At 39.6% G+C, this 27763-nt stretch overlaps 2 protein-coding genes across 3 annotated transcripts; one reads left to right on the forward strand and one right to left on the reverse strand.

Annotated features, from left to right (window-relative positions):
• Positions 1-532: 532 nt before the first annotated feature.
• On the forward strand, positions 533-12197 carry LOC145451133 (uncharacterized). 2 transcript variants are annotated; one of them, XM_080329630.1, is made up of 14 exons: positions 533-634; positions 1453-1598; positions 1655-1829; positions 1894-1983; positions 2845-2905; positions 3196-3356; positions 4989-5258; positions 5320-5488; positions 6367-6610; positions 9012-9038; positions 9929-10048; positions 10141-10257; positions 11029-11104; positions 11164-12197. In XM_080329630.1, the coding sequence occupies exons 1-14, from the start codon at positions 577-579 to the stop codon at positions 11241-11243; spliced, it is 1794 nt and encodes a 597-aa protein (XP_080185756.1). In that variant the 5' UTR covers positions 533-576; the 3' UTR covers positions 11244-12197. The 2 variants fall into 2 exon arrangements, with proteins under 2 accessions (XP_080185756.1, XP_080185757.1); XM_080329631.1 differs by lacking the exon at positions 9012-9038.
• An 8907-nt stretch (positions 12198-21104) lies between these two features.
• On the reverse strand, positions 21105-25807 carry LOC145451143 (protein arginine methyltransferase NDUFAF7, mitochondrial-like). Its single transcript, XM_080329644.1, has 6 exons — positions 25480-25807; positions 24863-24943; positions 21998-22495; positions 21793-21936; positions 21556-21732; positions 21105-21314 (listed from the first exon to the last, which is right to left on the reverse strand). Exons 1-6 carry the CDS (start codon positions 25669-25671, stop codon positions 21150-21152), a joined length of 1257 nt encoding a protein of 418 aa, XP_080185770.1. The 5' UTR covers positions 25672-25807; the 3' UTR covers positions 21105-21149.
• Positions 25808-27763: the final 1956 nt, after the last annotated feature.

Here is a 27763-nt window from a genome sequence, read left to right on the forward strand (position 1 = left end):
TTACCGTACATTTGTATGACACTCTTCTAAGTGAGATATATATTCAAGTATGTATGTCAGCCAATCTCTGAAGCATCATCCAAACCTATCAGTTCAGTTATAACTGATGGGTAATCATTAGACAGCTTACAACCTAGCATTGAAGGTTTTTCTTCCCTCGCTAAGGAGTAGCTATATCAAGAAACGAATATTTCTAGCAGACAAGGTAATCAGCAAATACCAAAACAACTGCATAATATACACTGTTGTAAATTAATTATGTCTTGGCTCTCTGAGTGATGGTACAGGTGAATTTCGTTTTAAATATGTGTGTTCATAATATAATTGTTTAGGATTTGTGATCAATGGTCAATCATATCTTTGCCTGCTGGAATAAAAGTTGACTAAATCATAATGTAGCAAATTACATTCAACTATTTCACAAGCTTCACAAATGACCATAACTTCAATTTATAGAAGTACGGTGGTGTAATAAATACATGTTCCCTTGTTCACACACTCTTGTTATATGCTAATGTTCTTTCTTTCTGATTGTTTAGACTTATGTGAAGTCTGTATCATTGTAAAGTAATCACTATGCGTCTTCTAGGACAGTGCATGGTGCGAGCATTCTCGGTGATTGGGATACTTTCAGGTAATGTTCTTCATACAAGTCTTACAACGTGGATTAGGTGTGCATTTGTTTGTTATCATGTCGTTGATATAACATTGTAATTGGTTTTCAGTGCCGATTCTCTTGTGTCTATGATAGCACACACTCACTAAAAACGGTTATTTCTTTCCTATTTTACTGTTCTATCAGTGATTTGATGTCTTAAATGCCTTTCAAAATGTGCATCAGTCTAATTCGCTACTTTTTATTGTCGAGTATGAGTACGCCTGAATGATTTCTTGAAGCCAATATATGACAGCATTTATAACATACCGTATGTGGGGCATTTATGATAAATAGGACTGGTGAAAGTTAAAGTAAGGCCTACCATATCTACCTTGATTGGGTAATTGTAAGTTGCCTTAGAGTTTGTGCTGGTTGTTAAAAGCCATTACAACGGATTGGAGAAATATCCACCGTGAAAAATACATAGGCCTACTTGATGTACAGCTTCTGATAGATGATTGTGCGTTTTTCCAAGACACTCCGTAGACCTCTGAACAAAACTTGGGGCATTGGTTATTGCCCTTTCGCAGGTTATTGTCGCTGCATTTCTGAATGAATGAAATGAATTTATTGCATGTTTCATCTTTCCAAAGAAATGCACATGAATTCTCCCGAAATAAAATAATATTGCATCGGAAGTCATCAGATAATAGCATAATTTGTTTTCCATTCGAAATACATGTTAGTGCTAGTGCATTCTGATGACAATAATAGCTAATTTACAAACCAAACAAAATTAATCAAACTTTCAACATCTTCATCACCTGTCTCAACGTCAATTTTATCCGTTTCAGTTCCTCTTGTGGCCGGAGACAAAAAACAAATTGTCAAAGGCGAAGTGTTTTCTATGCTTTGCATCGGTTCTGGCTTCATAGGAGAATATTTGGAGATTACCGTCACAGTCGGAGACGGAGATGCGAAACTAATTGCAAAACATCCGGTAGGATTGAGCAACATGAAATTCATAATTTCCTTCATCGATTCATGATATTTCAGATTAACGGTGGGGAAACAAGAATAATCGATTCCAGATACATCGGGCGGTTAAAAATTAATCAAAACAATGTAAATATTGAGAATATTGAAATAGAAGATGAAGGGCACTACAGTTGTATCGATAAAGGGTTAGAATCTATGGATGAATCATTGGAAACTGAACTGCAAGTCCTGGGTACGAAATCGTCATCTAATGATATTGTCGGGATTTGCTAACCGAAAATCGGTTAATTTTCCAGTACGTCCCAAGATTTCTGTTGGGCTGTCAAATCCTTCGCTACTATCTGGCAACAGCATGATGGAAGCCGCCGACTGCAAAGCCTCTAACGGTTGGTGGTTATTTTTATAGTAATAGCTTACTTTTCAGTTTACTAATTATGGTAAATAATATTCACACTCGCATTATGTATTACACTCGAGTGGAGAATTTTGTTCAAAAATGATTTCAAGAAGTGGAAAGCATGATGGGCATATTCTAATATTTGAACAGTGAAAATCGTAACTTGGAAAGCTTATCTTACTTGCATGTAATACGATTCCAAGCTTGATTGAAAAATGCATCTTCTGAACTGCACTTTGATATAGTTTATCTTACATATGCGGTACTTCGATTTTTATTCTTGATATAGTATGATATTGTATTATTTTCTTTTCGTTAATTTATAGGTTGTGGAAAAATCTAGATTAATCGTCAATATAATTGTCTTCTAGCCCTAACTAGATTATCATACAAAGTGGCATGTTATTAAAGTGGTTGTGCTTGATGTAGCACGGAAGATATGGAAATCTTGTGATTGAGGAATTGACTGTACAAGCATCCAGATAAACTCAGCACTTTGTCAAAAGTAGTTCGTATGTTACAGTCTTTACACCGTCTTATCATAATTATGTATTGAATTCCCAGGACATTCCAAGGCATTCTATAACATTGCAAATTCAAATGATTGGGTAATCAATCACTAATCGGTCACTCATCACAATATCAAATATCAAATGTTGGTTCATTTATTTTTCTGAGACCGCCTTGACTTTATCAATCCCCCCTCCGCAATTCGCCATGTACTTATCTCCTAACTAAGCTTCATGACCTGAATGTGGGCTGTGAAAATCCAAATATGGGAGTTACGTGAATTGTACTAACTGCTATAATATTGCAAATGTCCTGTGTCATGAACGTGAATGTATTGCAGCTCGACCACCTGCTACAGTGGAGTGGACCAGCGATCGACATCTTGCATTTAATGAGACCAAGTAAGTCATGCCATTATACAGACTATTTTGTTTGGAGCCAATGAGGTTTACTTAGCATACTCAGAATCTCGTTATGAAGAGTATGGTTAGCATACCATGCCGGGTGATGCAGAACCGATTTGAAGTTAAGGCGATGCATTCAGCCAAGATTTCTGCTGTGTTCATTATTTAGTCAATGTGAGATAGGCCTACTGTTTTTTCAGTGGTGAATATTGCTTTGATATCTGTAGGTGTGCGGCTTGACAGATGTAACGGTACGAATCCCGTTGGTCAGTTGTAATATTTTTCAGAAACGAAAACCCCGGAAATGATGCTCGACTCACTACGACAAATGCCGTTTTGTCCATCGTTCCAACGAAATATTTTGACAAGCAACCGTTCATATGCACCGTCAAACATCCATCGTTGCCGATGGGCTTTAATTCAACCGTGCTCTACCTTGATGTGAAATGTGAGTTTGAACTTTTGCAGTTTTCCTATAACATTGTTGGTATCGGTCGTATGTTGTTTGTGTGGTGATCAAGTCTGGGAAACTTCAGAACTTGATGTATTCGATTTTGCACCGAGTGCTAGTCGTAGAATATTTGAATACCTTCAGCGCCTGATCTCATACATAGGAAAACACTATCGTGCTATGGCTTTATCGAGATGTTTCTTACACTCAAAGATGTAGGCCTACTAACATGTCTCTCCATGAAGCGTTCTGGTTACTGATAAAGGTTAGATGGCTCTTGTTCTAGGCTTTATTTTTCGGTAATTATCTGCTGCTGGACCAGCATTATTTGAACATTTCTTCCCTACCAGATTCCGGGTTCGAATCTCGCGCATAGTCAATCTTGAATGGCTGTAAATGATGGATGTTGGGATATCAATATTATGATTCGTGGAGATAGCTAGAACAACTGGTAATACGTACAGGCCAGTTCTCTCTTTCATTTTCTGAATTACCTTCGCTTTCTTTTGCAAGGTTTGCCTTCATTGTTTGAGAGGCTATATTTGTTCCGTGAAGTGCCATTAAGACTGTAGTGAGCTAGTGTGGGCGTGTTACGTCATTTAATCCAACAAGTATATTTGATAGGCGTCACCTATTATAGCATAGCCATTGTTGGGCTACTATTACTCTCGGGTTAACTCTGGTTACAAGTAGCCTTACTGAGATTCTCAGTGCTACATTGTTTCCAACATGTGTCGTATATTGTTTGAATGATGTAGCGTTCCTAAATTTTGAAGGTAAATAAAATAGTATGCACTTCAATGTCGCATACTTCAACCTGGTAATGCCGTAAAGTAGGTGTCTGTATTAGTGTCCGAACAGCCAACTACAGTCAACAGAAATGTAGTCACAACTCACCATGCTCACTATGACCTTTTGGTGTATTCAATCGATTTGTAGCGCATTCACTTGCTCGAATAAGCCACACGTAATTAAAGCATTTTATTTGCATTCAATATTAATGTGTGGGCCTAGTTATTCGACATTTGTTCGTCATTCTCATAGCTTAGTAGTAACGATTTATGTGCAATTCAGTGGTTCTCAACCGGCCAGTCCATGTCAAATTAACTGTTTGCCTTCCAAATATAATGTTATATCTTGATTGCAAGGTGCGAGAAGTTTGAAGCTGATTAATCAGAGCAGAACATCCAAGTTTAATTGTTTTTATAAATTTTGAACTTGTTTTTCGGATCGTGTTGTAATGTAGAGTTGGTATTCTACTTCAAACAAAGCGTACATCGTGATGCTGCAATCGATGTCAATGTCAAATATGTCACACTGCTGTACCAAAATGTTTTCAAGTAGGTTGCAGCTTGTTGAAAACCAGCAGCACTTAATAGTATAATAGAGGCTAGCAAACTGCAAAATGACTGATTCTTCAAAAGAAACCAAACTAACACAATTTTGTATTCAATTGACGTCTGGAATATTCACTATTCAGTTGTGTACTTTCATCGTGATCATATTTTGGGTCAATATTGAATTTAAAAGTTCACTGGTCCGGGAAATTTGTTTTGAAATTTTACCTGTCTGCAAGCTAGAAAGGGTTGAGAAGCACTGCGGTTGTACCGGTAACGTTAACTTCACCAGATTCTCCGTCGAAACCAGTAATCGAGGTCATCAACCAAAACACCCAGCTGCGATGCAAGGCCGAAGGCAATCCAATACCGAGAATTTCATGGACCATGCCGGCTGGGAATCCCGCGCCGACAGAGACCGAAGGCGAAAGCGTGATACGGATCATATCCCCGGACAGCTCCGCTCATCACAACGACACGTACATATGCCACGCGTCTAACGGTATCGAACCGGATACGAGTCGGAACATAACAACGACCGAAGCGATTCATTATGTCGAAGGTGCAGATCCATACTTTGCGGTGGTTTTGACCTGTATTTGTAATGGCGCGTCTCGTTTCAGTTCTTAGCACCGCCAATACTGGAATGATCATAGGGATTGTAATCGGATGTATTGTGTTGATCGCGGTTGTCGCGGCTCTCTTTTATTGGTTTTGCGTCCGTAAAATGAGAGAAACAGACACCGGGCCTTATCCGAAAAAGACTGTCGTCAAGCAAACTGAAGACGATGGGTGAGTTAACCTTTTTTCAGAAGGATTTGTAGGCCACATGCAGCGGTATTTCAAATTCAAGTAATGAGTAATAAAACAAAATGTGCCTAGTTTCTTGTAATCAATCAATGTCTAGTCGTTTAGCATACTCACTACTCGTTAGGGCTGTTATAGCAGTTAAACGTTCTGGAATTGCAAATATAGCATTGATGGTGGATAATCCCAGAATTGTAAATGAAAAACTCAAATACCCCGCTTCTGCGGGTTGGAATTGAGTCAAATTTGTTTTGCATCGTTTTTGAAGGGAACTCTACAATTTCATGGGGTCGACAGAAAATTCTGAAAAATTATTTTTTCAATTTTTCATGATAAATTTAAAAATTTAAATTGGCTCTGCGGTCGCTTAGGTTAGAATTGAACCAAATTTGGTGTGCAGCATTTTTAGGGCAACCTGACAGTTTGATCAGCAAATGTCCAGAATCTGGAAAAAAAGTTATTTTTGAACAACCAAACTGCTCTCGTATCTGTTGACTTACAGTTGCAAGGACACTGTAATTTTGTGTCAAGACAAGTAACTTTGCCTTATGTGCTGCGGTAGTCATGTCTGTCCGTATACGTGCGATCAAGGGGGTCCTTGATATCTTTGCTGTAATAACCAGAGGTAGTCAAAGTAGGCAACGCTGGTACTGAAGTTTAAGTGATTCTAGACTTAGTTTTGCCTAGAGACTGAGGTAGAAGTAGTCAAAATCTACTGGAGTGGGCTATTCTAATGAACTTGAGGTTATGAGGTACTTTGTGGCTGACCACCTCGGTAATAACTAATCGATTCCGATACTGTCACACTGTTTTGTTAATGGCCGACTCTATTCACTGTGTTATTCTATCGTCATTTTGCACAGCTGGTCTCGGTCGTCCGGTCGGCCCATTATCCAGCATGCCAACACGAGTCTGAACAAGAACGCTCCGCCCGAACCTAACCGGCCTCCTCCAGACGATGACGATGATGATGAACAGAGCGTCTCGAGTCACTCCTATGTCGGTGAATCCACAGAAGGCCATGACGTGGAATTTCAGGACTCGGCTAACTCGGTCGACGGCGAGCCTACCACTGGGATCATCAGTAAAAATTCCGTCAACTTTCAAGTATGTTTTAACGGTTGAGTGATGTTGTATGTAGGTAGACTGTAAAGCAGTGATTCCCAATCCTTTTCAGCTTATGACACACTAGAAAAATTACAGAATCGTCGCTGCACATTTAGGCCGAGAAAGGCTGCTTTATAAAATATGGGTGTAGTTGTTTATACGAACAGAACATATGCAACAGAAACGAGGTTGCATTTTTTGACAAACAACCCGCATTTTGTCATCAATTCCAAGCAATGTCTCTCGTTTACAGAGTACAATTTCAGTCAAAAAAGAATAGCCTTATTCGCATAGTCATAGTCATAATTTTGATTGTTTTTGCATAGATCATGAAATAGGATTTTGAAGCAGACAGCCAAAACTCGTTCAATTTCTTTTGTAAAAACAGCTTTTTAAAAATTGATGTTTTTGTAAGTCAAGTAGCTATACTTCTGAAAGATTGCGTGATTTCGTAGGAAACACTGAGTTGTAGAGGGATTGTTTCTTTCGTAGGTGGTATAGTTATGTATTTTCTGGCGACTTGTAACATGGTTATTTAGAATGGTAATCTTTCTTCATTGTGTTGGTAGCGTTGCAGTAATTTAGTTTCCCGCTTGTCCGTGGTAAATGTGAAGATATTGTGTCGTCCTTTATAAAATATACGGAGCGACTGTTCTGATTGAATTGTCAGCGCATAGGATTAGGCTCGGCCGAGCAAGTACTGCAGAACAAGTCTGTCAAAACAATTTTATCGATTTGCTGAATTTTACAACGTTTTACATTTAATATACTTCGCGATTCTTGGCAGACATGCCTGCGCAATTGCCCGATAGTGTTCGGTGCTTCTATTACTTTCAATTATGCTCGGTTCCTCGCGAGAGTTGATGTCTTGTGCATTATTAATGTGGGCTCGCCGCGATGCTCCATGGATAAGTTGAAACTGATCCCCTATTCGGCAATTCCATGTATTAATTGAGCATACTGTGTGGTGATAAGTTTGGAATAGAATATAGATTCCTAGGATACTTTATGTTGTGCGGGAAGAGTGCATTTGGAAGTTGTCAGTGCTGCTATGCTGTGTCTGAATTGTAACATTATCAGCATTCTAATAATTTTCATCAATTCGAAACACCACGAGATATTGCGGTACAATGATAAGATAGGAAGGAGCCGAAACAACTTGGAGAAGTCTTGAAATCAGACACCCACCACCACGTAGAACATGTAAATAACAGGCATGTACACCGTACAGTGCTCTCTAAATGAACAGCAACAGAAAATAACACAACATATAAGGACAAGAGGTGAAAATAAAGTGGCATGTGTCGCTGTGTATAGGTTGAATCTTGCGGCCTGGTAATCTTGAGCGCCAGGTAATATTCATTCAGTTGAATTTGGTAAAGGTAAATTGTTTTGAATGGACTGTGGAAATATTTTCAAGTGACATGGCTTCAGAGTTAGTACGGAATATCGCGTATTTCTTTCAGAAAAATACACAGATTTCTTTGTGTGGTTGGTTGTTTTGTTGTCGAGGTTAGACTGGTAACGGATGGGTGGTGTTTTTCTGCTGTAGTATTGTGAGCAAAAGCAGCTGACTGTTGAAAAATGATTATTTTGACTGTTGTTTTGTTTCGCGTGGATGGACCTGCCAATTCTCATATGTGACGCTCCTTTGAATAATAATTTTGACACAGTGGACATGAGTCATTGAGACATGAGTTGGGCTACATTATTCTGAAGATACATCACTGGCTCACTAACTGTGATTTTTATTATTATTCAAGACCTATTGAATATTTCTCACTTATTTGGACATGTTCATAGTTGTCAGTAAAATGGGTAGATATGAGATCTGTAATAGCTGTCGAATTCGCTTCCGCTTAACATGAACTCGTAATTGGCACCCTTTTGCAGTTACGCACAACAAATTAAGGTTAAATATATCTGAGTGAAAAGTGAGTCACTACTTATGTTTTGTAATTGACTTTGTTCCATGACCAAAATTGACTTCGGTGCTATTCCAAAGTATTTATTCACTGAATTTCGAATGATTGTCAGGCCCTCGCGCTCGCATATATTAGCTGCTCAGAGAAATCAATTTCAGTCGATGGCCTGCACTTACCACATAGGCTTAGTCGGTTACTGATAATGCGGAAAGGTATTTATCTCTTGATTATGTCATCTGTTATAGGAGAGATTAAGCGCTTGAACTTCCATGACTGATTCTCTATATAGATATTATTGACATATTTTCGAAATGTGCTGTTGAATAATTTATGGTATGGTGCATTAATCTGTGTCCTTTAGAACGACAAATGTATAATAACGTGAACTATCGCACGCTATTGATTTATTTGAAAGCTTTCATTCAGACCTTTTGACACGGGTGAAGTAATAAACTATTTTTCATGTCGCTTTACAGCCCTATTGGAGAAATTCATTCGCAGAAGTAGGTGTTACATTGTGTGACAGGCATCCCGTTGAACTTTGTTGTCTTGTCAAATTATTTCCATAACTTCATTTTACATATGTTTGAATTCCTGTTTTGCTTGCATGCAGATGTTTTCTTTGGGTATTCAAAAGGTCACGTTGTGGTTTTGCACCTGTATTCCTTGCATTTGGTTCCGTTATTATTTTTTCACGCACCCTAAGCTCATTTTATTTTTGAAGCAACTCGTGTCATGTCAGAAATACAGCGATCAGTTTATCTTACTGAAGCAGTCCCTGACACCTGTGACTTTTGTCACAGTCATGATATTTGTGGAATGAGCATCTGTGTGTCGTCAACCACATGCATTTCGATAAAATAACGAGTAACTCTAAAACTGCTGTGATTAAACCGATCATTTATTCATGTATTATATATATATCATATGAATTTCAGCATGAATATGCCAGACTTCAGTTGTATAAAAGATTGCAAACCACCGTGCAATGTTGACCATTAATTTTTAGTTTGCAGCATGTTACGTCAAATGCTGTTGAGTTAATTGCAAAAATTCCCCAATACAGTCATTTGGAGTTCCGAATAATATGCCCAGTTTCCAAATAAAAACATTTAACTGATATTTTTAATAATCAGATTTTAGTGTGAAATCGAATGGTTACAAAATAGTGGACCTGGGTAACTGGTTTGATAACAATCTGGCTGTTTGTAACACTAACTCTGGACGCTAATATTTTGTTAAAACGCAAATATTTTTAAATATGAAATCTTTTATGTTCGCTGTCTCGCAGCAATTTAGACTTTCAACTAGAATCTTAGAAGTCCCCTGACTTGTTCCCACATCGTTTAGCTCTTTTCCGGTATTCATATAAATTCTGTACGTGTGCTCACAGCACCGACGAAAAAGACCGAGTACATCACCTCATCGTCGCAGTCAAAACCGAAATCAACCCCAGCCTCCTCCAGCAGCAGCTGATCCCCATTACGAGGTTCCGCCGACCGGATATTACGAGGTAATATTATATGATTGCAGCTTTGCAGTATCAGTTCTTTTGTAAATAGCTTGTCGTGCTTGTGATAAACAAATTTTACTTGCTCGCTAAAGGACGATTATGACGAGGAAGGACGCCTAATGCAGGGTCATGAGGAGGACGTGGATGACCGATTTTACGACAGACCTGAAAATCGGTACCCGGGCTATCAGACACAGCCAAGATATGATGTGAGTTGATAGATTTTAAACAGAAAAATGAGAGGGGTGTTAGCGCTCATTTGCGTGAAGCCACCTGATAGAGTCTGCATCATTCATACTGCTAAACAAAACAACAATATGACTCTAGTTGATTTGTGTAAGTTGCTGAGAATGCTGCTCACAGGCTCCATGCTAAGTACAATGGAAGTTTAAGGGCGCAGACCCGATAGAAATATTAGAAATCTTTGAAGATACCCGGAATGTTCCTATGCCCCACAGAACTATTTTTGCGTGACGCTAAAACCAATTCGAAATTTATGAAGATAAGTTTCACTGCAGGCGAACACGCAAGTGCAGGCCTCAAAGAACAAAAGAATGCGTCAATATTATGTAAATAAATTGTAAAATTGACATACTCGAAGGTTCGAATTTAGTTTTTTTTATCCCAGAGTAACGAAACTAGAATTTGTGTCGAGATATGCCCGATGGCTGGAAGCGAGTCACTTTTCAGTACTTGTGACAGGTTTGCGAGGTAGAATATCCAACGACTTGAACTGACTCGAAGTCGAGTCATTTTAGCGTAGTGACTCGAGTGAAATTAAGTCTTCGGAAAGACTTGACTTGAGTCATGCTGACAGTTACAGTGGCACATTTCTCCTGCTTGTCACGCCCGTGCCTGTGACAGAATCCTTACCATGTACATTTTTCGTTAAAAATCAGTAGCTCTGTCAACGTGACAGTATAGATTACAAGATCCAGGCAAATTCATTATGTTTCCCTACATTCTCATACATCTTTCAGGAACCTCCGATGGACGAACAGCTTCCGCCATACACTGACAATCTGCAGTATGCTAGCCTCGACCATTCCTATAACCGTAAGCATTATATTTTCTTCCATCGGGTGATTATTCTCATCATGTCTTTCTGAACACAGCTTCCAAACCGAGGGCGCGACCCCCATATCAGGAACCGGTGGAGTATGCCGAGATCCGATCGCACGGGCAAATCGTCTAGCGTAACTGCGCATGAACGGCTATAGGAAATACTAATTTATGCAATCATGTCTCGGAAAAGGATTTCAAGTTTCCCTGGACTTTGTACAGGGAAAGCGGGCTTTTCTGTAAGCTGTGCTGTGTACTGCTACTACTCATCAACATCTTGAAGTGATCTCTATCCAATCCATGCATTCGGTACGATGGTGGTGTGTCTCGTGCTGGCGTTGAAGGCGGTACTAAGCGTAGCTGCGTAAACTATTGTGTACCGGCGACTTACATTGTGCCCGATCTAGCATCATTTTTTCAATCTGTCAATATTTTGTACTTTTACTTATACCGGTACTAGCATTAAATTTTATTTACCTTACTTGGCTATCGGCTGATTTTGACAATTTATTCAGAGCACGAAATATTTATGTTGCACATATGTACAAAATTCTCAGTTAGCATATGAAACCTCGCCTATTCCTGCTAGGTTGCAAGTTGGTGCATGCTATAAACAGTGCAACAAATTTATTTTGTCATAACTGAGAAGAATGTGACTTTGCTATTGGGACCTTTGTCGTGTAAAAGATATTTTCATATGTTGATGATGCAAGTGTCATTTCTGAATGTGTATCTACGAAGATTGAATAGCCTACTGATGATATGTCCGATTATTTCATATGACCACATATACTCGACTCAACCAGGTACTGTTAGTGTTTTGAAAATTTATTCGTAATTTTGTAGATGTCAAGCGAGTTTACTCAGTTCATATAGGGCTTTTTTGAAGTCCCGAAAGTAGCTTGTAGTTATCTGTAGTTCTTGTACAGATATCTCTAAATGTATACGGTATGGTGCTAAGCTAGTGTTGGATCTCATTATTTGTAATTTTGCTGAATTCGTTTATAATCTGCTATTGTGGCACTGCACGCTTTTGTGAACTGAAATGTTTGTTTGTTTTGCTGTAAATACAATCAAGCCTACACCATATCTTCTATTGTGCATAGGTGTGCGTGACAGGCGAATTAATGGCATGGCAATCCAGTTGACGAGCTCGGATTGCATGCCTTCAAGAAGGAAGGCTGTGAAGTCGGAGAACTATTGCGGGGGTCGGCAACTGCCGGAACAAATATCCCGCAAGATGATTTTTCAGGGCACGCTAAATGATTTGACGCAAACTAGATATTGTAACCATGTTTTCGCAAAAAGTAAAGCAGAAGCTTTTAAAATGTAGAAATCTCGTAGAATTTTGTTTATCTTGTAACCAGGGCTTTGGAGCAGCCGTAAATTTAAACTGCTCCGGCTCCGGAGCATTCTTTTATCATACATTAGCTCCAGCTCCGGACCCGCATTATTACCACTGCTCCGGCTCCGGCTCTGAAATTATCGAATGGGCCTGTCTAAGTGTCTATATCAAGGGTGGCGAACCCGCGGGCCAAATGTGACCCGAAAGAGGGTTTTACGTGGCCCGCGAGGTAATTTCCTATTATATTATCGAAAATGAATTGCTCAGATTGTGAACTTGCAATGCCAACCAAAAATTACAAGTCTGGCTGCGATAGGCTACTTGGGATGTTGATGACTAAAAGATCATTTCGGACGAAGTCGCAGATCCAGGCTCCAGTCACATTTTCAGTAAATCGTCGTACATTACAATAAACTAAAATTGTAGTGAAATTTTTGGACCATCGACGGTGAAATGTAGGCACAAAATGATTGTCGCATAATATCGTTGACCTTCGATATCGATGTGACCAGACGCCGAATAGTCGTGTCCTTGCAAACTGAGCCTAGCGGGCGGTATACAGTAGACCCGCAAAAAGTAAGGGAAACTTATGAAAATCTGTGAACCATATTGTTACCAATCAATTTCTTCACCAATATGTTTGTTAAGGTGTGTAGTAACATGTGTTAAAATGTTGAAGTTCAACTCCTGTGGGAAATCCCCCAGAAAGCTGTTAAATTTGACGAATTAAAAAATATTTGAAAAAAAAATTAAAAAAAATCTTATCGCCCACAAGTAACTTGGGACGGGTTTAACAATGGGTTTCCATGCTTCTCAATTGATTGTTATCACTTACATTTCACTACAGGCTCTGCTTTGTGAAACACGCCACACCCATTTCTATATTCATGCGCAAAATAGCCTTTATTTCGCATAGATATGTTCACTGAAGAGGTAGCTTATTTCTCAGGCACAATATCAGACATTTCAACAGGCAAAGCCTATGCCTTCATCGGACTAAACATCATCGTAACTGCAATTTTTTGCATTATAAGGCTTTTACATACTCCATAGTAAAAAAGGCATGCGATCTTATTCTTCTTGAAGCTGTACATTCGGTCGTTGCAATCTTTATGACAACTACAGTTTGTGAACTGCAATCGCTCATCAGGAGCCAACGGTTCCAGTGTTGGAACTGGCTCATATCCATGATCATGCATGTCTATTGTCCATCCGTAATCGGTGGGATTCGGAGACATGTTCTGTAAAATAATCCAATCCCGGGTCTGCAGGTAGGCCTACTGGCGGAGTGAACGTTGTGCAACTGCACCCTCCGTTACAGGTATAGTGTCTCTTGTTTGATCACACATCCCGCTGTCTTCCTTGAGTACATGTTGTATCTTTTGGTTAACTGTTGTAACTATCAAAGACCACAATGACATTATGAAAGCAACGGCCCCGATACTGCACGTAGCTTGGGTAATTGTTGGCAATACCCTGTCATGTCTGACGTTGTTCCCACTTCATCATGTACAGAAGCCCTCCACCATCAATTATGAGGGTACAGCATGGTATGGTTAGTCAAGTCAAGTGGGTCAGATTAGGCCTACAGGGTTGTATTCGAAAATTGTGCATTGGTGGCCTTGTTCATCTTCTGATCTTTGTTGCTAAACAGGGACAGCGGGAAAGGAGTGAACTCATACTGTAAGCTTGTCGCAACATCCAAATCCCGCTGGGTGAAAATGATCAGTCGGTAGAACAACTTCAATGTGGTGACTGTTTTACTCGTAAACCTTAAGACATTTCCTTTGCGATGACAGGGCTTTCACCTGTGACATGAAAACCATGGTCGACGTCACTGACTCTACATCCAGGTTGATCTGAATAGCCATCCTAACTTCAGCTGCTCCCTCATTGTTCCTCTATTCGGTTCACCAACGTGGTTCACGTGCTCAGCAGAAGTTCTAATGCAGTGGTTCTCAAACTGGGGGTAGGGGTTGTGAAAGTATTTGAGGCGAGGCACGAAGCCGCCTGATTTTCTCAAACTCGAATGGGTTTAATTTGTGCGGAAACTTCCACGTTTCAACAATGGCAATAATCCCAATTAGGCCTATATTTCGATTTGAAATGTCATAATTCCACTCTACTATCAACACACTGATGCTAGATTTTGAGTGATACCTAACCTTGCACTAATAAGAAGATGTCCCTGAATGAAGTGTAACTGGTAAGTAGGCCTACGTGTAGTTGGCATTGGTTTTTGATTTAGGTTGTGGTCAGGTACGTTCGAGCTAAGCTCAATGTAATAGACGTGTTTAGGCACCAAAATCGCTACCATTGTTTAATTTTTTTCTATTTTCCTTTCGTAACTAAACATTTTTTTACAGCCAGACTGTTCTGAGTCAAGTGTACCTGTTTGATGCTGGTGTGATCAGACTAGATGACCTTCACGGTCTTATCGATCATTCCTATCTAATACCGAATACTGTGCACGCATATTTTCTGTACCACCATCACTGCCGTTTGTTATGTATTTTGGTTCGATGAAAATAAAGACTCTCTCTCTCTCTCTCTCTAAGATATCTATGTGATACATGTTATCATTGCACAAACACATGGTAAAGTGTAATAAATTATTTAATGGCGAGATAGCGCAGTGGTATAATCCGCGGCAGCAACACCAATGGGTTGCGGGTTCGAGTCGGACCGAGGTCGTCTTCAGAATTCCTATACGTAAGTGTTGGAGGTTTATCTATATCCTCCTCCTCTTACAAAAAGACTAAAAGTGGGTCGTCGACAGTTCCGGAATAAAAATGAAGAATATCGGCCCGGTGTAAATGATCATAGTAGTCGACAAACACCATGAAAATAAATTATTTAAAGTATTAAACTAGAACTTCATATTTGAAAAGTGTCTCAACACTCAACAGCCGTGCCACCCAACAATGCGTTAGGATTGCAAACATACTGGTTGCTCTTTTTCATATTTTTCGATATGACGATAAGAGGGGGGCAAAATTTTTTACTATCATCAAGGGGCGTGTCGAAAAGAGCTTGAGAACCAATGATGTTGGCCTGCAGGTGTGAAGCATCTTGGTAACAATGCAGGACAGATTCCAATTATGGTATGATAAAAACCTTAGGCATATTATCTACCATGTAGTGGTACTCTACCTAGAGTGCAGGTTTTCTTCCTCTTTTTGCGAATCGATTAAACGTTACTTCAAACATTCGCTCAAATACTCGCACTACTGGGTGACAGTGTCTGGTTCCCATTCCCCATCAGCCACCTTTTCCATGAATGACTTCATGTCACCATGCTTAAGGCAATTTCCATGGTATGTTGATAGAAATCTGCATCGATGAGGAGGTGAGCGCGGATTGCCTAGTCAAAACATCCTCCATCCATGATATGGCTGGTTGTTGTGCTTCCAGCATAGATCAACTGGATCACATATAGTAGTAGCCGAGAATATTCCATGTTCCATGTCCAAGATGATATTTCAATAGGTGAAAACCACCCAACCTTCGAATGACTGGTAATTTTGTCTACTTCATTATATATAGGCTATATATATATAGCCTTCAGCCGAATCGGAAGATCGACGGTCACTATAGCGACCCCAGCGCGCTGTATGCACTCTTTAAGAGTGGTGAAGAAGGTTTTGAGGTAATCAGGGTCTCCTTCAATAGCTGGAAGGAACTCGATCTGTGTGCGCTGTTTTGCATCATTAGCATTGATTCTCTTCATCCAGCCATTCCAGTTGGAATGTTGAAACTCGGGCTGGCTTTAATAACCCAAACCGCTGCTCATAGTGAGCTATACCTGGATAGATGAGAGGTTGATCCAAGCTGATCCATGAGCCAAAGATCAGAAATTATGGTAAAACAGCGACAATGCACTCAATAGCAATCGACAATGAACTCACACAAGGCCGTGCTCGGTTCATATTCGCTATTTTACTTCGGTACAATTGCGTCCATCTTACATCTTGCTGCATGGCTCAGTACGGTATTTGAGGAATTACTGTACTGGTTTTAAGCCTATATATGTGTGTTTTATCCAGTATTACGGTAAACAGAATTTTTTGAATCGTTCGGTGTCGAATTACTGAACAGTGAACAGTGTACTTATGACAGCATAACTATGCCATCAGTGCTATTACTTTTAGCCTACGTATATTTCTACAAAACAGTCTGTAGTAAAATGTAAATTTTACCAATCAATTGAGAATCATGAAAAACCATTATTAAACCCATCCTTATAGTCACCTATAGCCGATAAAGATTTTTTTTTAATTTTTAATTTTTTTTATTTTTTCAAATTTGTCAAATTTAACAGCTTTTTTTTCTTGGTTTCCCACAAGAGTTGAACTCTAACATTTTAACATATGTTATAAGAGACCTTGACAGACATATTGGTGAAGAAATTGTTTGGTAACAATATAGTTCACAGATTTGTGAAGTATTTCATAAATTGCCCTTACTAATATAGGCTACTCAAGTAATAATATTATTGACCTAGTTTAATCGTAAACTTTGAAAATTTTACCCGCTTGGCGCGGCCAGTGAACCGCGCACTCGTTCGTCAATTGCATGTGCTCCTTTAGCCGAAAAGGTTGGCCATTCCTGGTCTATATAGATTACTAATCTACCCATAGGTTAGTTATCTATAGTAATCTAGAGTCTGTCAGCCGTCAGTAACATCCGATGTAGCAACGAAGACATAGGTGCCGCCGTGCCGGCTTGTGACGTCATAATGAATACTTGTCAATGGGAGACATTCACAAACCACTTGGGGCGCCAACACCACGCCCTATCGTCCGTAGTAAACAAACAAAACTTACAGCTATATTCGCTAGAAACCACGTCAGCCACTGCCTGTTGGATTCGGGTAACAGAATTAATGTCTTGTATGTACGGAGTTTGAACATATTTACGACTGATGATTGAGTTCAGTGCAATTTATGAATTGTCAGGTTACTTCGTGTACCGATATTTCATTTCCAGAGAGTGACGTTTGAATATTAGCTGAGTGACATATATATTTCATTTTAATAGACTGTATTATCATCTATCTACATTATAAAATGACACAATATTGCTGTGTACCTGGTTGCACGAGTCGGATTGGTGGTCATTTGATTCCTACGTCACCAGGGAAGCTGATGAAATGGAGAGAAGCAATTAATAGATCCATCTCCAAAACGAAACAGCTTTGGACAGAGACATTGGGCAGAGGGCAGAGACATTGCTTGCCATGGTCATTTTCTTCCAAGTGATTATATGAGCCGAACATGAAACTTGAAAGACAGGAGGCAGTCCCATCAGTCTTTCAGCATGATAAAAGAACGCCACTAAAAACTGTCAGGAAGACAAACAATTCGAACCCATTTACACCAGAACCTACTGAAATAATTCATTCCGGAACACATAGTGACCAGAAATTTCAAACAGACTCGGAAAATATGGGCATTCAGTGCCAACTAGGTGCTTCAATGCCAGCTTTCAGCTTAGAAAATATCAAGGATGATAAGAAAGCAGTGCATGGTACTTTACTGGATTTGATGACATCAAACAGTTTCTGCTTTTAAAGGACATTGCAATGTACGATGTTCATCTATTGGAGTACACCTGTACGTTGTGTTCAAATGAAGAGCAAGATTTTTATGACACTAATCAAGCTCTTGATCATCAACTGCTTGGTATTGTTTCAGAATCAACAGCTTCCCGCATCATTAATGCTTGCTTGGATCAAGCATATGTACTGTTTATCATCAAAATTACTAATTTCGCCTTCAAAACAAGTAATATTGGATCCCATGCCAGATGATTTAAAAAACTATATCCATCAACGAGATAATTATTGACTCTACAGAAATCCCAATTGAGAAGCCATCTGATATCCATGCACACTGCACAGTCTGTTACATTCTCCACTTGAAAGAATGGAAATACCATGGAAGTATTAATTGGTAATGCACCCACGGGTGCTGTCTCCTTCATAAGTGACTGCTATGGTGGATCCGTTAGTGACCACAGCATAATTGAGCAATCTGATTTGCTGGCCGAAGCCAGAGCAATGTTTGAAAAGGGCGACAGTATCATGGCTGATAAAGGATACCTACTGCAAGGTTTGCACCATTCGATGTGAAAATCAACACCCCTACTTTGATGAAAGGCATGACTCAGCTCTCTCAGGAACAGCTGGTAGAGGATTACTCCATCTCCTCAAAACATGTACACCTTGAAAGGGTTATTGGTTATGCAAGGACATTCAAAATCATTCAAAATGTCTTGCCTTACAATCTCTTTCATTTGAAAAATGAAATAGTCTTTATCTGCTTTATGATTTTTAAATTTAGGAAAGACAGACTTTGATATAGTCCTACATAACAGCATTTGATGCTTTTATTATTTTCTGTTTGCTGAAGCAGACTTGGTTAGTGATAATGATTGATTACTATTAGTGTTGCATGAATTTTCTTGCTCCCACTTCAATATTGATGCCGCCATAATAAACCGGAATATCACTGTACTGGATTTGATGACTGAACAGAAAACATATCACTACCTAGAGTCTAGACGCAAGTTTTGTTTTCATTTACTAAACGAGATACATAAAAACTCCCAATATATAGGTAGACTACGTAATCAACAGAAAGAATCATGAAATTTGGAAATAACAATAATCACCACGACGGCATGAACGGTTTTGCTCAAAAAAATCATATTCAAAGCTACATTGCATTCAGCAGTTTTCAGTTTTTCGTCTTGCGGTGACACAATCTTGACCACCAAAAAAGGACGCCAATACATTTCGTAGAACTTTTGCAACTTCAGAATCCTAAATTTAGGAACAAATTATGGGTCAAACTCTATATTTTCCATGTGCACATTACGAAATGTATGCATAAAACAACATATAGTTTCATACAAGCGCAAGTCATTTGGCCTTGTACTTGGGCATACCATCTGTGATTTTTCTTCAGATAATAGCCATCTGCAGCAATCATCAAATATGGAAAATACTTTCAAGGTGTTATTAGGTCATTCTTTACCGTGTAGGGGCACCTGACTTCCAACCAGCTACGCTAGGGATGTCAAAAGACAACAAATCAAGACGACGTTTCTTTCGGTATCCAATGTAAGCAATGGATCACTAGGACGAGGTTTTGGCGCCCCCAAGTGTATGAATGTCTCCCATTGTCGATAACATCATAGTTGCACTAGAACACACTTTACTCTATGCCATTGCTGCGCACAACATTAAATTTCAGGCCTGCTGTTCAATTATGATAAATCAGCAGATGTGGTTGTTGCGTATATAATAGCATCTTATGAAATACGTCGGAGCCGGAGCTACTCCTCAAATAACTGTCTCCAGCTCCGGCTGAATTTCATGTAGAGCTCCGGCTCCAGCTCTGGTGAAAATGCACTGCTCCGGCTCCAAAGCCCTGCTTGTAACAGTCTTTTCTGCGCATCGCGCGATTTATTGGAACCCGATTCATTGATATATAATGCGGGAACCCCCCATAAATATATATGTAGCCTATAAGGAACACATTAGCAAATATGAAAGAACTGCAACTTCTATCGTATGAAACCGTTTGGATGCTTTAGTCTAGGAGCGTGCACTGTGGCTGCCTGTGGGACTATTATATTAACCGACACTTGGCATTTTCACGCTATAGGAGACGCAATGTTTCGGGCAGTGTGTGCGGTGCCAAAATGATTGGCGGTGATAATACCATGAAATGAAGGTACCGTCGCATGTTGGCCAAAACATTCGACATTGACATGTTCCCTGTCCAATAGGGCTGTTCAAAAATAACTTTTTTTTTCGGATTCCAGCCATTCATGCCAACCCCATGAAATTGTTGAGCTGTCTTCAAAGACGTTGCAAAACAAATTTGAGTCAATTCCGACCAGTAGAAGCGGAGTTATGTGAGTTTTTCGTTGATAAATCGCGAATAATCCACCGATCAAGGATAATCCGAGGATTATCATCGAAAAACTCACATAACTCCGCTTCTACTGGTCGGAATTGACTCAAAATTGTTTTGCAACGTCTTTGAAGACAGCTCAACAATTTCATGGGGTTGGCAGAAAAATTTGGGATTTTTTTTTTAATTACCCATAATAAATTAAAAAATTTAATTGGATCTGCGGAGTCCTATACTTGTTAGAATGGAACCAAATTTGGTGTGCAGCGTTTTTCAGGGTAACCTGACAATTTAATTAGTGAATGGCTGGAATCCGGGAAAAAAAGTTATTTTTGAACAGCCCTACTGTCCAAGCGCCGAAATGAACAGCTTGAGCTGCACGCATCAAATGAAACCCTCCAAGGCAAACAATGAGCCCCGTGTCGAAATGCGAATTTGGAATCGTGCTCGTCACACGAAAGGAGGTATTTTTTTAGTTTCATCTGGTACGTTTGCAAGCAATACTTTACGAATCATTGGCGTAACCGGTGGGATTCCTTGCTTGAAACATTAATTATGACAAAATTTAAAATGTTTGGCACGCCAGCTGGTAATAATTTCACATTAAAAAAAAAATATTTTGGCAGCGTACCATACAAACGGTTGCCGAGCCCTGAACTATTGCATTGAGACTATAGCGATGCAGCTTGCTTGATGTAGCACTTACACAGAAGGAAGCCAACTATACACGAAATATAAGTATAGTTTATTATCAAACTGTTCAGGAATATCAGCTGTCATAAAATCCTGTTACCGGTTCTTCACTGGATTCTCGCTTACCAGTAAGAGCCAAAACCTTGAATCTTTCACCCATCTGCTTTTCGTCCATGATTATCTTGTAACTGTCAATGAGCGTTTGTGCTTGCCCTTTGTCTTTGCAGTTACGTAACAGCATCTGGAGAGAAAAGTGAGTAGAAAAGCTGTCCCCATCTGTGCCAGGTCGTTGGGCCAGTGACTGTACTAATGTAGCAGAACACATTAGAATACTGACAATTTGTTGTTTTACATTGCAGTGTTGACTGCTGAGGTGAGTATCTACTTGTGCAAACAAAATGAAGGCTGGTGATTTGAGCCTTGAGTGGAACAATTTAGGAAATGTCAATAACGATCCTTGACTTCAAAATAGAACAACCTACCATTAATCTGACCTCTATACCCATATTCTTCAAAAACTCTTGCTGTATTATAGGCCCGGTCGTTTCAACACTACTATCTTTTACGCTGTCGCAAATGAACTGAAAATCCACATCTGCAGTAATGTCGGCCTCCCCAATATTGTCGAAAATGTCGTTCAGTTGATGGTCCTTGAAACCCTGATGGAAAAGCAGAATCTGTGCCACCATGATATACGAAATCACGAAAATTATGCTTACACGTAACGTATCTTCCTTTTCTCCGAGATGGCCATAATCGATGATTAGTGCACCACCATTGTTATTCTCAATCCGCTTCGCAATATTTGAAACAATGCTTCCAGCCATCGGGCATATCTCGACATGATTTCTAGTTTCGTTACTCTGGGTCAAAAAAAATAATTGTAACCGTTGAGTGCTTTCACGCTCTTAAACATATTCTAACCTTTATCAATTTTGACGCCATGGTCACTTCGGGTAGTAAGACAAATTGTAATTCGTTTTCCGAACTAGACTTCACATCGACGTATATTTCTCGCCATCCGTTCTTCCCTCTGACAAACTTGTAAATAGGCAATGCATCGAAAAACTCGTGAGCAAGAAAAAACGTGAATTTGTCGTTCGGCACGCTTTCCAGGTCTCGATACCAGTACATTGGAAAATGTCCTATCTTGGAATAACCGGCCTGATAGCAATCTTGTGGCATTTCGCATTCGAGTTTCTTTCCGCACAAGACGTCGTATTGCAGTTTTGACAGCGTCTCGCTGACTTCGACAAAACGAAACGACAGTTTGGACTGCCCGAATACCTTTTGCCGGAAATGCTGAAACAGTCGCACTACGTCGTTGGCGAGAGTTCCTTTACCCGGGCCGAGCTCGACAAATTCAATGTCAGACGGACATCCCATTGCTTTCCATTCGTTGACGAACCATATTCCAACAAGCTGTACAAACAAGTTGATAGTGATTTCCCACCAGAGATTTGAGAGCATGCGTTAGTTTTTAAAATACTTCATGCGGGCTTACAAATAGTCGGAGGTGGTCAAAGTAGTCAAGAAAGCTACTCAAGTAGAAGTAGTCATTTTAAAAGCACCCTAAAACTACTTCAAGTAGAGATGCTAAAATCTACTCAAGTAAGTAGTGAGAAGCAGTAACAAATAAGCTCTCATGGACGGTCTAAAGCTGGAAACTGAGCACTGTGGACGGTGCAGAGAGCTGGGTTCGTGCTTCTACATACTAAGAGGTACAAAGTTTCCACACATAACATTCGACTGCATCATGAGATGCAAATGATAGTTTAGTTTTGCTTTGGAACAGTGGTTCTTAACGCCCCATTTCAGATGATGTCATGTTATGGTGCTCTCCACTGTATTATAAGGCCTGCAGTTAAAGCGAAAAGTATTGCAGAGCTGTATCTGACACTGCATTAACGATTTTCATGATTATGGTATGTCAACAAAAATGATGGTAAATCGATAATATGCCATTGACAATTCATTTTACTTCGGGAGGAAACAGCGTACTTAGTTTTAAAGTTCCACGTGCATGTGCTCCTCGCAAAAGAACTCAGATTAATTAATAGATCTCTCTGTATCAATACCAAGCATAAAGGGATATACAACTAAAATTTTAAAAAAACGGAGGAAATGTATTTCACATATCTTGTACAGGCAGATTCAATGTTGGTTGACGCTCAACGGTCTAACTCAGTGGTTCCCAACGTGGGCGATATCGTCCCCCAGGGGGGCGAAAATAGCGAAGGGGGCGATGACGCGTTAAAACGGCTCTATATTGGAGTTAAGTCGGAGAAATTACCTTTTTTTTAGTCAACCCACGGAAATTTGGTTGCAAAAGTGTAAAATTCAAAAATGAGACGAAAAGTTGACTTTTTATTTTTATTTTTAGTCAACCCGCCTATGTTTACAGATTGTATACCGATTTTTCGGTTCACAAAATCTGGGGGGTGATGATCGGCATTGAGCTTGAAAAGAGGGCGATGAGTAGAAAAAGGTTGGGAACCACTGGTCTAACTCTTAAAACTTAAGTACAACTTTTTCCATATTTGAACACACCGTGTGCGACTAGAATGATAGATTACAATAAGATAGCTAGAGGTCAGATTAAGATACGACAGTTCTCAATTTTCTTTCTGAACCATATTGACTGTGATAAACATGTCACATAGACGGCAATGCGGTATAAAAGGATCCATGCAACCCACTACCCAAATTATATTGGTCGATACGTCCGTGACAACATACTTGTCACTCCATATCTATTTTGCGTGAGGTACGAGGAACATTGTTAACTTTCCTTTAAATTTTGCGATAGATAAGTCATTGTTGGTACTCAGAGAAAACAGTTTCCAAGTTTTCCCAACTTAGTCTCTCTCTTGCTCAATACTTCTACTTCAGGAACTGTAAATAGCGAAAAGTAAGTAAATCACAAAATATGACACAGTTGAAGTAGTGGAAAATTAAATCTACTTAAGTAAGTACTAAAAGTAGAGGAAACCAACTTAAAAGTAGAAGTGCTTTGTTACTGACCCCTCTGCAAATAGTAGGCTTCAACAAATAGCTGCTAGTCTAACGATTGTTAGATTATTGTGTTAAAGACCTTCATCAATGGTCTCCAACTTGAAGCTTTGTCAGCAAGGGATATCTCGACTAGCAGTCTCGATATTGCTGTTATTAACAACGATATAATACATGACTGATTCCCACACAGATCAATATCAACAATGTCCCTTAGATTTGTACCGTACTTAGTCAAGATTTGAATAAAATATTCATATTTATTCCCGAAGCTTTTCGGCTGACGCTCGTCAGGGGAATATCGTCAGCAATAATGCGAGAATTCGAATAACTATGTTCAGCAACAATATATATCGCTAATTATGACGTCACACAGAAAATATACAAAGTTAGGAAAACGAGTCTTAGTCAAGAGTAGTCAGAAATGAAATAGTTTTTGCACTTGTAGCCTACTGCTAACACAAGTGGGGATGTCTTAGACCACTTCCATTTTACTTCAGCATTTTCTGACGCCGAGCTACATAATTTTTGCAACTTAGATATTGCCTAGTCAAAATTCGGGTTTGACAGGTTTCAATGAGGAAAATTTGAACAACAGTCAATAAACTATATAAAATTATTATTTTGCGTTAATCGCAAAGATGATTATTGCAATTTCGATTAACGATTGACTCATAACTTTCACTGACACATAGTCCATACCATATTTGTATATATCATATATATAGCATGCCTGTATATCATGTAATACTACCAAGGAATTGATTAAAAACTGACCTCACCAAATATTTGATTGAGTTCTGGGGAAGTTACAAAGTCTCCTTCGGCACCAAGCATGTCTTTGTGAATGTAGTAACCCTGAAAGATGGTAATATTAACTTATACACTGGCACTGCAAAAATGCAAGACATTTAGTCTCGTACCATACTATACTGAGCGAGAGAATTCGTAAAATAGTAATATGTCGTACAAAGATCAGCGGCATGATGGTTGCAACCAATTTTTGACGAGTCTGCGCACACTCACCAACTCACTGCGTAGATCCTCGGACAACAGTGCGTAACGACTAAAAAAAAGGTCATCACTTCGGATTTGTTGTGCGCAACTTAGATTTTTTGTTTGCAGAGATCGGCTCGGCACTGTGCATTTGCGCACGTGCGCAGCTTAGAGGGAACATTGGTTGCAACCTAACTATAGGGTTACCATATTTTGGAATCAGGAAAGGAGGCCACTTTTTCAAAATTTTCAGACTTAGAATAGCCTATTGAAGTAAAATCCGGAGAAAATGGTAAATTTTCCGCGACATTGTGGTGACATTTAAAAAACCCGAAAATGGAGGACAAATCCTCCTAAAGGAAGACGTATGGTAACCCTACCCAACTAGCTAAACGTACCGTGTTAGAGTTGGTCAGCACAGTTCTCATATACTGAGCAACTGACATCGGGCCTGAATAACGAATAGTTTTGCAGATGGTCTCTATCTGGAACTGGGTCGAGTAAGTATTGATGAACCGTGTATTCGAAGTGCGGAATCGGGTACATAGTCTCTGATACATGCAAGCCCTAGAAACGTAATTTAACCGCATATTTTGACACAAACTAGACAGTAGCTCGAACAACAATTCCCTGTGTAGCAGGTAATTCCCCGGTTGTGCGGTACTTTCCAGGGACCACGTGATTTCATGCGTATTTTCTTCCACTGCTATACATTTTGGGATAAAATTGTGGACCAAGAATAGCTTATCATCCAAAAATTTTATATAGAAAATGCTGCTTATTCGAATCCGATTTGCATAGTTTAGCCGTGAAGGTATATTTCAGGTCAACTTACGTATCCTGTACCGCATGGAGGCGTACGCGTATTATCTGAATTATGCTAGTGCTTTTCAACCAGTGCGAATGACGAAGGTGGTGCGAATAGTGCGAATGAAAATCCGGATCAAGTGCGAATGAAAATCCTGGATAATACAGTATATCAGCCCGTCTGAGCCTGCGACAGGCTGAAACATGATGTCAAATTGACTGTCTGCTTTCTGTCGCTAAACAATCATCATATTTTCGTAATAACTGTTCGATTAGCGCGAGACACGATTATAGTAGTAAATAACATCATTATAGACTAGGGTTACCATATTTTTGTAATCCCAATTCCGGACGCTCTTGAGCGCCCACTAGCGGATTTCAAAATGAGGTGGATCAATATGACGTCACACAGGCAAAGCTTTGTCTATCGACTAGAGGTGGTAACGATCCGGTTCAGGTTGTGTGTTGTAAGTTGTGACCAGGGCTGAAGCTACATTTTTTCAGCCCCCTATCGCCCAAATAAACACTGATCTTGAGCCCACCGTAGGGTAATCGATGCAACTTCTGGGGGCTTACTATATGCATCTGGTCGTTAAATGATTTCAATGAATTATGTCAATAATATTGATTCTTCCATATATTATTATATAATTTGATCCTCTCTCCACCTACGTGATCAGCGTTAGCGGTAGAGCTGGTGGAAAATGATGACTTCGAAAATACAAGGAGCGTAATTGTACATCGTTAGGTCATGACCAAACGGCCTGAACCGACTCTATGAATATACGGTTATCTTGTATAATTGCGATAACAACGAGACTTTATTTCTGTAACTGAATGTTATTTTTATTTATTTTTGAACGCAGTTTGCGAGGGCAGTAGTCCCCTTATTAAAACCAACTAAATCGATAATGCGAATTAGTTAATTGGCATTTCAAAAGGACGGGATTTCTAGTTATAAATGAGAAACTCTCTGGCTACGCACATGGGATTTTTATGCCGGCAACGTGCTGGTAATATCAGGTCGGGGCCTACGGTCTACGTAGGCCCACTGGCGTAGCAGCATGTGCTGCCGCCCCTGGCTCTCTTGAAAATGCCGCCCCCCTAGGTAGACCGCATCAAATTTCGACATAGATTGATGTTCAAGTAATCTTGTCAATAGGAATAATTACAAATAATATGCCGCTTCTCAGCCTCACCGTCTCGACGTTAATGACGCCAAAAATAATAAAAACAAGAAATAGCGAACGAATGTATTGTACAAATAGAAAATTAATGGCCGCCTCAAAGCAAAAGCAGCGATAATATCCTCAAATTCAAGTTTTTGAACGTAGTCTCTTTCTATAGACAGAATGGATGGAGCTGATAGCCGATCATTATTCATGATAGAACTAAATATATAAGACTTAATCAGTTTGAGCTTTGAGAAGCTCCTCACACAGCTCGCAGTTGAAACACCAATGTTCAGATAAAGTTTCAGACACGAGCATAAATACGGTGTCGAATCAAGTAGCTTTGCATTAAACAACCACTGTAAAACATCAAACGTTGTTGCACTACGATCAAACGTGGTTTCACTGCTCCGCACCAGCCTCTTAACCCTTTTAAAATCTCAAGTTGAACAACTTCATATGATTATAACTTAATTTGTGTTCGTCCCAGAGCAGTGGTTCGCAACTTTTTTTAGACACGCCCCCCTTTGGGATGGCGAAAAATTCCGCGCCCTCGTATCGTCATATTACAAGATCCAACCGGGATGCTAGCAACCCTAACAGATTGTATGATGGCATGGAAGGTTATGACTGTTGATGAGAGAATTCTAAAATAAGAAACTGGGTCTATATAAAGAGAAACACGCGTGAATTGGAAATAAAT

The sequence above is a fragment of the Botryllus schlosseri genome, chromosome 11 (genome assembly GCF_051294905.1).
Source record: "Botryllus schlosseri isolate E-star chromosome 11, Bs_hap1, whole genome shotgun sequence".
NCBI classification, from domain to species: Eukaryota; Metazoa; Chordata; class Ascidiacea; order Stolidobranchia; family Styelidae; genus Botryllus; species Botryllus schlosseri.

Coding starts and splice junctions, on each gene's coding strand:
- LOC145451133 (XM_080329630.1), top strand. CDS start 577: ATGCGTCTTCTAGGACAGTGCATGGTGCGAGCATTCTCGGTGATTGGG. Junction 5,259..5,319: donor AGCGATTCATTATGTCGAAG/GTGCAGATCCAT, acceptor GTCTCGTTTCAG/TTCTTAGCACCGCCAATACT. Junction 5,489..6,366: donor AAGCAAACTGAAGACGATGG/GTGAGTTAACCT, acceptor CATTTTGCACAG/CTGGTCTCGGTCGTCCGGTC.
- LOC145451143 (XM_080329644.1), bottom strand. CDS start 25,671: ATGCGGTTAAATTACGTTTCTAGGGCTTGCATGTATCAGAGACTATGT. Junction 21,937..21,997: donor TGGCGTCAAAATTGATAAAG/GTTAGAATATGT, acceptor TTTTTGACCCAG/AGTAACGAAACTAGAAATCA. Junction 21,315..21,555: donor GTATAGAGGTCAGATTAATG/GTAGGTTGTTCT, acceptor TTTTCTCTCCAG/ATGCTGTTACGTAACTGCAA.